Raw genomic sequence first — 11,419 nt, 5'->3', positions numbered from 1 at the left:
TCTTTCGGTCCCCGTTCGCACGCCGCGCAAAAATTGCTCAGAACAACGTAGTCAAGGACCAACCCCGTAAAAAGCTCGATGACGGCGTCGACGCAGATATGTGAGGAATGGCCACGCGTCATCCAGGACCCATCATAGGAAACGGCTATGTTTCCTGGGTCGCCGAGCTTCAGTTCGTTGTACAGATTGCGCACAGCGAGCGTGCTCTCGGATATGCATTTATCGGCAGCTGCAGTCGCAGCGGGCGTCAGCTTTGACTTCTGGTGCGCCTGCCATGTCTTGGTGCGAAAATGTCATTTATCGCCGTTTGCTGATTGCCAGTGCTTTTCATAGCGCGCGCGGCAAGAATGTTCACGACGAATGGGTTGCACATCGTTCCGCTGTTCGCGCGCGGCGAGCTCCACACCGGCATGCTATCACCGCAGATCTCGCACGAGACAACCATCTTTATCGCGAGGCCGTAATCGCGTTCACCTTTGCTCATCGACGCATCGCCACCACACACTTTGCACTTGAAAAACGACAGCAGAGCGTTTATAGCGTCAAGGCTCACCACGGCGAAGCGCGTATTCATCACATCCGAGCCTTCCGCGGCGGCGTCCGAGGCCACGTCGGCGTCGGCAGCACAAACGAGAAGCTCCGATTTTCGCTTCGTAGCTGGCGTTGATGCAAGATTACGGAGTTTTTCCTCCGCATTCTTCTCAATCTTCAACAAATCAGCGGGCTCCAACATGACGGTGTCGTGCCGAAACGTCTGTCGAACACGGCCGCTGTCGGAGCCGCTTCCACCGGCTAGGCCTATTCTACAGTCCTCGGCGGAGTCTTCGGTGGCACTTGGCTCGGGAAGCAAACTGTCATCGATGACTTCCGACGGTGATCCGCGCCTCTTTTGAAAGTTGAACAACTTTCGTTTCTTCTTTGGTCCGCTGAATTTGTGCTTCGTAGCAAACTTTGACAATGAGTTCGGCATGGTTGCGTTCCTACCGCGATGTCAATAGTCCGCACGCTCAAGCAGCCGACAGTCGACAGCGGGAATCAGCCAATGGCGGGCGCGCTCACTGTCACGTGCGTTCGTAGACGAATAGGATCGCGTATCGGGACTGTTTTTTCGCGGGCTTTTTCTTAGTGGCCGCTTAGCGTATGTAGTAGCGGTGGCGCGAAATATAAAGAAGAAACGCGGCTCTTTCAAACGAGACCAAGATGGCCGCGATCAGAAACATAAAACGGAAGCTGCGCGTTTCGGAAAAATGCCAATTTTTGCGCGTCAATTGACGAATATTCTGGTCACACACGTCACCTAAAACACTACTGCGGCTAAAATATCAATCCAAGGTGCATAAAAATTTGCCAGGTTATGTATCAGTTACTGCAGAATCCGATTTTAGGGTAAAAAAAACGTGATTTTTCCGCGATTTTTTGGTTTCTAAGACCAGTGTCCCCCCTTAATTTGGGCATATTTTTAAAAAAATCCCAATACAGTGGAATCTCGTTAATACGATCTTCACGGGAACCAGGAAATAAAACATATCCGAAAATTGTATTATCCGAAATACATTACTCCTATAAGACACTGGCCGGGAAATTAACAAAAGACGTATTATACCGAAAAAACGTATTATGCAGAATTGTAACGAGATTCTACTGTAAATATGAATGAATTAGTTTTTACTGCCGCAAGAAATTATGCTTGGTTGTCTATGTTAATGGAAACAGACTTATAAAGAGATTTTCTGTGGTAGATGTTGCAGTTCTATCACGTCTGCTTGAGGCAAGACAAATTGTAGAGCGATATTAGCCAAATAACCAAGTTTTACTAATTAGCTTTTCGAGTATTAACCCTTTGAAGGTTTTTGCCGTATGTGTATGGCGGCGGTTTTCTGTCCCGCAAGGTCTTTGCCGTACGGGTACGGATTCGATCCTCCGTTTGAAATTTCACGCCATAATGACGATGCATGGGGGGAGGGGCTTACCGGGAGGTGCTGCCACCTTTTAGGACTTACCAGAAGCATTTGACATTTGTGCTACCTTCTTGCGGAGATAAACAGAACTGATTTCTAGTTTCAGCGCGTGCGTCGCGCAGACTGCGGCAACACCCCTTTCACGGTTTCGGTTTTGCCGCGTGATCGCAACGGAGGCGCGCGAAACGTGATTTTTCTTTTTGTCGGCACTCCCTTGAAGGGGCGGCTGAAGTTGATTTCTACCTTTATTTGCGCTGCTCTTAGCTTGTTTATCACCGTCGCTCACGAGGTATTCTCGTTCTCTGCGGCAACGCGCTTTCGGTTCCGCCGCGTGATCGCAACGGAGGCGCGCGAAACGTGAGTTTTCGCTCTGTCGGCACTGTCTTGCAGTGGCGCTGAAGTTGATTTCTACCTTGATTGGCGCTGTCTTAGCTTGTTTATTAGCGCCGCTCACGAGGTATTCTCGCTCTCTGCGGCAACGCGCTTACGGTTTCGGTTGCGCCGCGTGATCGCAACGGAGCCGCGCCAAACGTTAGTTTTCTCTCTGTCGGCACTCTCTTGCAGGGGCGGCGGAAGTTGATTTCTATCTTGATTGGCGCTGTCTTAGCTTGTTTATCAGCGCCGCTCACGAGGTATTCTCGCTCTCTGCAGCAACGCGCTTACGCGGTTTCGGTTGCGCCGCGTGATCGCAACGGAGGCGCGCCAAACGTGAGTTTTCTCTCTGTCGGCGCTGTCTTGCAGGGGCGGCGGAAGTTGATTTCTATCTTGATTAGCGCTGTCTTAGCTTGTTTATCAACACCGATCACGAGGTATTCTGGCTCTCTGCGGCAACGCGCTTACGCGGTTTCGGTTCCGCCGAATGATCACAACGGAGGCGTGCGAAACGTGAGTTTTCTCTGTTGGCACTCTCTTGCAGATGCGGCGGAAGCTTTCTACCTTGATTGGCGCGATAAGGCGCTGTGCGTAGAACCGTGTTTCAAGGAATACCACACTCTGAAATGTTATTGAACATTTGGAGTCCTGAGTGATGCCGACATCAAAATACTGTTTCTAATTTTTTTTTCACTATTTATTCCCGACTTTATACATTTTTTACATTCAATATCCGCAATAAAGTAATTTGACCATCTGGGAAAGTTTTTTTCAAAATAATTCGACCTTCAAAGGGTTAAAGCACATGTCCCAATTTCAAAATTGAAATGAAGCAGCAATAAAGTAATAACCATTTAGCATAAATCCAGGGCTTAGCAGCAGTTTAAAAAAATGTGCCCTCAAAGGCTGTCCCAAAATGCGTTGTTGTTCCAGGTAACACTTTTCAGCACTCTGGAAAATGTAGGGGTGGTAAGTGTTAAGTGGTGTCAAATTGATCAGTGCTAACTGGTGTCAAACCAGTTTTGTTCTAACGCAATAACGTTAAGGACCCCGTGTCGCAGAAAATCAGCGGCGGCGGCATTAAGCATCGGCATCTGGCAGAAATAATCATGCTGAACCACATCATCCCGAACCACCCCGACCATACAGGCCTCCGCGTGGCGCAAGGCGTTAGTGAACAAAAATTGAATTTCTCAAAGTAATATCCATCAGAAAAATCATAAAGTACGACTTAACCTCAACCTACAGGCGTGATACAGGCGTGATAGCGTCGGATTGTAATTTGAATGTACGAGAAAAAAAGCCTGATAAGCAGCCAGGCATCTTTGAATGCTATGGCGTTCCACTCTTAAAGGCGAAGCTTAAGCGTCCTCCAATTCTGATGGTGTTTGGTTGTACTTTGGTTCTAGGCAACATTGAGGGAAATGTTGAAAACCGAGCCTTTCTAAATTTTGGACACGCGCGCGCCTCGGGGCAACAGCAGCCAATTAATAAAATAATAAAAAAGGTCCTAGGGCCTTCACATTTTGATATAAGAGGGCTTCAATTGCTCCTGTAAAAATGTCTTCCCAGCAATGCATTTGTGTTTAAAAGTGAAGCTGACTTTAAGGGGATCAGCGTAAGCTTGGTCTTTGTAAGCTGGCTTTCCCACGTTGTGTGTTGCAGTGAAGCCTACTCATAAAGAAAAATGTGATGCGAACGGAGCCCGATAACGCTATCGTGTTCCACTCTTAAAGGCGAAGCTTAAGCGTCCTCCAATTTTTTCTATGTTCAAGGGCAAGTAGTACTTTTAAATGTGGTTCAAATGTATTTCTTCAGGCAGAAAAATTCAGGCGGTAAGAGGTTGAAGGAAAAGTTTTGACTGATAGAGGCTAACTTAGATGGAATACTGGAATACTCAAATACCGTCAGGCGGTAAGAGGTTGAAGGAAAAGTTTTGACTGATAGAGGCTAACTTAGATGGAATACTGGAATACTCGAATACCGTATGTACTCGCATAATGAATGCACTTGCGTAATGAACGCACCCCCCACTTTTCCAATCAGGAAGTCTGGTTTTTTCTTTTCCTCACGTAATGAACACACCCTGAACTTGCTGTGAAGTAGGAGACACACAGTACGATTCGGCATCTGATATTGCGTTCAGCGGGTACAATTGTATCAGATGCCATATCGGATGCCGAATCGTACCTTGTGTCTCCTACGCTTTTATTGCTATAGCAATCATATGGACACTCCAGGCGCATTTTTGCTGTCGGCGCCAACGATTGCACCTCAGTCTCTCGCGTTCGAGGGAGGAAAGCAGGGAGGAAATGCGCCATATTCCGTCGTGCACATGGTGGCCGAGGGGAGGGGAGGCGGTGCAGCAACTGCGCATTGCGCAGCTGCGCGCGCCCTATCTTGTAAGCGATCTGCATCGGGGGCTGAGTCTAGGTACGATGGTGGCTTATACCTATGTGCATGGCATAAACGCACCCCTTAACTTAACGCATATTTTTCGGGGAAAAAAAGTGCATTCATTATGCGAGTAAATGCGTTAAATACTTGTTCAGGGTGCGCACAGGTCCTTGAAATCCTTGAAAACCCTTGAAATTGAAAGTTTCGTTTTCAAGGCCTTGAAAGTCCTGGAATTTCTTTTGCGTCCTTGAAAACCCTTGAATTCTTGGGGTTTTCACGGGGTCCGACAGTGCGACTTACATTATATGGCGGTTGAGGGTGGTCCCGGCAAACTTCATTGCTTTCCGCAACGCCGGGACCGCGAAGTCAAACTTCCTGCTCGAGGAAGAAACGAGCGCCTGTCCTTCTCGCACTTTTTATTTTTTTCCCTCTGGCTTGCTTCGACTTCGGGGTTGGCCAAAAGCCATAAGTTGCTGGCCACAATAAGGCTAGAGCGTCTCGACCTCCTCGGGAAAAATACAAATTCTGCCATCATGCTTATTTGCAACGAAAAAGCAGTTACATGAATCTTAACAGTTGAATTTGGTAGCATTTCACTTTTTGGGGGGGTTCGCCTTGGGCTGGATTTATTGGCAACCCACTAAAAACAGGTACAGCCTCATAGCCTGAGCGTTGTCTGTTGGCCACATTGTGCTTTGTTTATCTGCGTGCGCGCTCCTGTGCCATCGACACTTTGTTTGCTTTTTCCCCCATTTCGGTTGTGGTGCGCATGGTTCAGAATAATGCCTGGGAAATTTAAATTCCAAAGCGCCTGGCTCAGCAACGACAATTACAAACTTTGGGTTGCGCCGGATACATCGGACCCCCACCGCGCGAAAATTTGAGGAGCCTTAGCAGGCTGGATGAGTTTTTCATGACCTCCTGAGCTTCAATCCCTCCTACAAAGAGCTGTGGAAAGCAGTCAGGCTGTTGCTTGTTTTGAGCCATGGGCACGCAACTGTCGAACGGGGGTTCAGCGTCAACCGCCAGAAGGTTTGTCATACATTTCACAGCGTATCATATGTGACGCAGAGGACAGGGCAGGTGGAATTTTGAATGTTCCTATAACAAAAGAACTCAGAATAGCTGTCTCCGCAGCGAGGCAGCATTACGGTGCACACTTGGAATTGGAAAAGAAACGGTACCAGGAAAAATCAAAGCAGACAAAAAGGCGCACAATCATGGAAGAAGTTGAAGGGTTGCAGACGAAGAAAAAGAAGCATGAGGCAGTCGGTTGCCGCTTTAACGGCCTTTGCAGTTGGATATGCAGAAAAAAAGGCTGAGAGAACTGGTGACATCTCGCACGTGGGGAAATCAAATAGCTTGAGAAAGACCGCAAAAGCGAAGGCTGAAGAACTCGGCAGCATTAAGACGCAAATAGAAAAGAAACTGAAAGACCTGCCCTGGAGCTTCAGAATTTCATCTAGTCGAATGAAACTGTACGTGCACTAAGTCAAATAACTTTCCTTTGTTCTGTCCAATAAAATGTAACGTGTGTGAACAACCGTATCAAATATTTAAATTTTTTTAAAGGTCCTTGAAAAGTCCTTGAATTTTTTTCTTGGAAACCTGTATGAACCCTGTTGTTGGCTAGGGTTAGGGTGTTAATGAAAGCAGTCTAGGAACTACGTTGGGTTATTTACCGTGCTCAAAATGTGTTTTAAGAGCCCAACATGTATCACTGTCCTGACCTCTGTCTGCCCAGCTACCTGGTCACACCTGTGTACCTGAAGGCAGGCCACTTCCAAGCAGCCAGTGCCAACATGAACCTTTCACTGAAGCTCTTCACTGGCAACTACAAGGACGTAAGTGGCGGCACCTCCTGGTCATTCCTTTCTTTTCTCCTGTTGCAGTAGAGGCAGGGCATTTGTGGGCACATGAACAAACACCAAAACAGAAGTTTACTTTGTTGCAGAAAAAAGCAGATAAACACGAGTGTTTTTTTGTGTGTGTGTGTGTTTGTCTGTGTATCCAGATGTGTGGTGTCTTTACAAAAAGAATGGCCAATCATCTACACCCCCCAGTAACTCCTGAGCAAGTTTCTTCTCTGTTCTGTTGCATTGGCCACCTTTCACTTCTATCGTGAAGTATGGTGGCTTTAAGTCACAGCGGAACTTTTTCACACTTTCTTGTCTTTGATTTGCCAGGGTCGAGCAGCCCTTGAATAGCCGACGAGCAGATCTCATACCACAAAGTCAGGTCATGCGTAAAGTAAGCAAACTGCTTTAAGGGGGGACGCGGCTTTCGCATCGCGAAAAATGGCTAAAAAATCGATTTTTTGAAAATCACATTTTCAGTTTCTGTAACTCTTATTCTATCTGATTCCGAAATATCATCACTGAAAACCAAGTAGAAGTGCTCTAAAAAAATTGTTGTATCAGCCAAGGTGCCGAAAAATTCCGCGGAAATCGCGAAAAAACGGCGTTTTTCAAGCCACGATATCTTCGGAACGGCGCAACCGAGCACCGCCATCTTGGTCTCGTTGGAAAGCGCGATTCTCCGTCTTCAAATCTGCCGCTTCAGCTATCTCCTCCATACAGAAGCAAGCACACAAAAAGCAAATGATTGAAGGTCGTGCCGGAGCCACCGATTGGCCGCGCCCGCCACGTGACTCCAGCGCGGTTCGCCATTGGTTCGGTGCTCGCTCCGTGATGGCGTCGTCTGCTCCGCTTGTTGCGGTGTCCTCGCGAGCTCCGGACAGTTTCCGTAATTTCGACGAGTGTTAAAGCGGGCGCTACGTGGACATAGCAGTAGCGTGGCCGATCCCGCTTTTTGTGGACGTCTCAGACCCGCGGCTAAGCATTCCGAGCATCGGTGACGCGGACTTCGCGACCGAGCTTCGGGCACGGAATGCTTGGACACGCGGCTAAGCCTCTCGCGCGTAGGCGTCTCCGACTCGGCGATGAAGCACATCGCGCGCGGACTTCTCGGATCCTTGCCTAAGCATTTCGTGCGTTGGCGCCTCCGACTGCGCGACTAAGCAAATTGAGCGTCGACTTCTCGAGCCCGCGGCTACGCATTTCGCGCGTCGGCACATCGCTCAACAAGTGTCGACTCCTCGGACCCGCGGCTACGCACTTCGCGCGTCGGCACCTCGAGCGTCGACTCCTCGAGCCCGCGGCTAGGCATTTCGCGTGTCGGCACATCGCTCATGGAGTGTCGACACCTCGAGCGTCTATTCCTCGGACCCGCGGCTAGGCATTTCGCGCGTCGGCACCTCGGACTGCGCGATTGAGCTTACCGAGCGTTTGGACCCGCGACCAGGCATTTCGCGCATCGATCGGCACCTCGGACTGCGCGACTAAGCTCGTCGAGCGTCTATTCCGCGGACCCGCGACCAGGCATTTCGCACATCGGCACCTCGGATCGACCCGCGACTTAGCACATCGCGCGCCGACTCTGTTATCGTAATGCCACGATATCTAGTAATAATACCTATCATACCACCCCTTCATAAAGAGAACCTCATCATGAGCTCTGTTCACTAGGCCACTTGTGCTGGCACAGACACCTGGCTGTAGAAGTGAGGCATGATACAAAAAGTACAGGCTGGAAAGCACCTAGCAGCTGCATTGCTGCCTATCTATCAGTGGCTCTCCTAACCTCCATAGCCATTGTCAATGGAAGATGATTCAGAAGGCTGCTGAGAGCCTTCATTCAGTAACATGGTAGATTCTACCAAAAGAAAACAATGCCTCATTGACTGCACTATAGGCTGCTATCAATGAGGCAGTCTGCAGATACAACGCTAGAACAATGATGCCAGATTCTTGTGCCACTTGTGGATCGAGGAAGCAGCAGCTCACCCTTGTAACCTGCTTGCTTCGATCACTGACACTGTCCATTGCGTTAACAAGCCACATTGATGCCGCAGAGGATAGACACAAGAAAACTTCAATTCTGTCTCACACGCGCACAATTATAGATATACTATCGCCGACAGATCATTCGGACACCGATAATTCAGACATGCTTGATTATTCGTACAACCCCGGGGCACCGCCACTGGCCCCATAGACTTAATGCATAAGGACAACTGAAATTTCAGGCACCTTACAGAGCGCCGTGCAATAATTTGAATTCGGACTGCATGGTCATGTGCAAATTTGGCTACGAAGTCCAGCAGAAATACAGTAAAACCTCGATAATTCGAAGGTCGCCGGACGATGAAAATTCTTCTAAATAAGCGGATTTTTGAATTAACCGAAATGAATAAAAAAAAAGAAAGAAGCAAGAATTTGCCGCCAGAAGAAATCACCTTTATTTTCCATGTCCGAGAAAGATTACTCGAAGTAATCACTGATGCGGGATTACTTGGTGCGGTAGTTCGCCGCCCCAAGTGCCACACTCTCCAGCTGCCTCACAACACGTAGCATATAAATGTCACCCGCAGTGCACTCAACAAAGCTGCGGACAATGTTCACGGAATCGATAACTGCTGCTAAAGCGGGCGTGCGGGTGCTTGACTCCAAAAATTTGGACTTGCTGGATATTCCGGACTTCAAAAATGCACCGTCAGGGTTCCCATTGAGTTCATGCATTTTCCCACTCAATTTTTTGGACGAATTGAGACCCCAAAGTTCTATTTTCCGGACTAAATCGCTCGTTCCGAGCCACGCTACCCAAGATTGGGTATGCTGGCTTGGATTGATTCCCAAGATTGGGAATCCATCTTGGATTTTGCACTGGCTTGGATTCCAGTGGCTCGCTCTATAGCCTCCAAGATTGGGAGGCGCGCTATCAATAAAGAGCTCGCGCCATCCTTCAGTCGTGGAGTCTATGCCCGCTCTTCCTTGGCTGACAAAACGCTCCAGAGTACTGCACTTTTTCTTGCGAGTGAAAGCGCGCGGGGGACGCGCGCTTTCATAAAGAGCAAACGCACGGCGTAGCGCAAACGCGACTTCCTCCGTCGCGCCAAAGGCCGGGGGGGTATGGGAGGGGGGGCGACGCTGTGCTGCGGCACCAAATGCGTATCTTGCTACCGGGCGCAAGGGGAACTGGCAAGGCAATCTCCCATGCGAAAGGAGGAAAGCGGGAAGGCAGCGTGGGAGGGAGGGGGGGGGCGACCTACTCTGCTAACAACTGCGTACTTAGCGGGTTGTCTTGAAAGCGATCTCCAGACGGCTCTGACCTTTGTGTGCGATGTGCTTTCGCCGCTCAGTTTTCGTTGAAGCCATAGACTGCACGAACCTTCGCTCGCTGCAACGGCCGCGCTCGTTCGCACCAGCGTTTTGACAGTGGTTGTCTGCAGTCATCGAGTGTGATCTATCCATGTTTGCTTGTGCGCGCTGGCACCACGCTTGTTAATTCAGTTAGTAAGTTGTTTTTTTTTTTCTAAAGTTTCAGTTGCTATTTTGAACGTGGCGTGTACACTGATTAGATGTCTTGGAGACCCATGTCTCGGTGATCGGCGCTACCTCCTGTGCCTTCGTGAGAGCTAAAAAGCGGTGTGAAGCTCGTTTCTTCTATCTCCATGGCGAACTCCGTTGGCAGAGATCGCCAACGCGGTGACATTCGTGTCGACTGTACACGGAGACGACGTCACTGCTGCGCAAATCCAAGCAAGTTGATCCCCTCCAAGCATAGTATGAGGCAAGGCATTATTAGAGATTTTTTTTAAGCCGCACTAAGAGGGGCCTAATAATTTTTTTTTTCGGCTGAACGAGTACGGACGATTTTTCAGTCCCCACGAGCTCGGAAAATCGGTTGGCGACTGTACGGAGCGCCCTAACCTAACAGCCGCACGTTGCTGCCAGCCGGAAACTTCAAATTATCCGAATAGAGCCGCGCGGCCCATTCAAATTATCCGGTAGAATTTGCATCGAAAATGACGGGACCGCTCAAATTCTTCGAATTAACCGAAATTTCAAATTAACCGAGTTCGAGTTATCGAGGTTTTACTGTAGCTATCTTTCACAGCCAGCTGATCCCGTTGATAACACAGATGAAGTGTCACTCTGACCTCTGAGAAGTGCGAGAAGGAATATCATAAAATGCATGCGTAGCTAAAAAATGGCAGCGACGGGCTGTCTAGGTCAAAGGCAGGCACATGTGCGCACAGCAATGCGTTGACAAACTTGTGCCATATACTCAAAAGATCACTTTCGAAAATATTTTCAGTTTCGCAATATTTTGCGCGTTTTGCAATATTTTCGCATTTCTGCACTGATAAGATAGTGTGCGTGGCACTGTTCCAAGAATGCAGTTGCTTGCAGACGCCGATAGGTCTTGTGCTAGTCATGCGAAAGATAGTGGGCTTGGCATTGTGTCATGAATGCTGTCGCTCGTAGGCACTCGTGCGTCTTTCGCTAGCCACATTAAATTGAAGGTATCACCGAAAGTGACAATCCAAGTACTACACGGCACATCTTTTTTCGCCACTTGTGGAATAATGCCACTTAATTTCTGGCAAATCCGGTACTTCGGATCCTAATTATTCTGACCTTTTGGCAGTGTCTGCCAAGTCTGAATTAGTGGTCGGTGACTGTTAGGCATGCTGTCAGTGTTGAATGCAAAAAGAAAGCAAGAAAGCAATTTAGGTACAACATTTGTTGTGACACGGGGCTTGGAAAAGCACTAGAGTTCAGATTTAGAAAGACCGGTACTTCGACAAAGCACAGGGATAAGGACATGCACATTGGAGAATACACATT

General features: G+C 48.5%; 1 protein-coding gene across 1 annotated transcript in view; it reads left to right on the top strand.

Annotated features, from left to right (window-relative positions):
- The window catches only part of LOC119444588 (N-alpha-acetyltransferase 25, NatB auxiliary subunit), a 77,176-nt gene that overhangs the window by 19,322 nt on the left and 46,435 nt on the right, over window positions 1–11,419 (top strand). Inside the window, exon 7 of the mRNA XM_049664663.1 lies at window positions 6,432–6,571. Within this exon, the coding sequence (XP_049520620.1) occupies window positions 6,432–6,571 (140 nt within the window). The remainder of the gene's footprint in view (window positions 1–6,431; window positions 6,572–11,419) is intronic.

The sequence above is a fragment of the Dermacentor silvarum genome, chromosome 3 (assembly GCF_013339745.2).
Source record: "Dermacentor silvarum isolate Dsil-2018 chromosome 3, BIME_Dsil_1.4, whole genome shotgun sequence".
Lineage (NCBI taxonomy): Eukaryota > Metazoa > Arthropoda > Arachnida > Ixodida > Ixodidae > Dermacentor > Dermacentor silvarum.
Note: the sequence above shows the minus strand (reverse complement) of the source record. Positions and strands in the feature narration are given on the sequence as shown.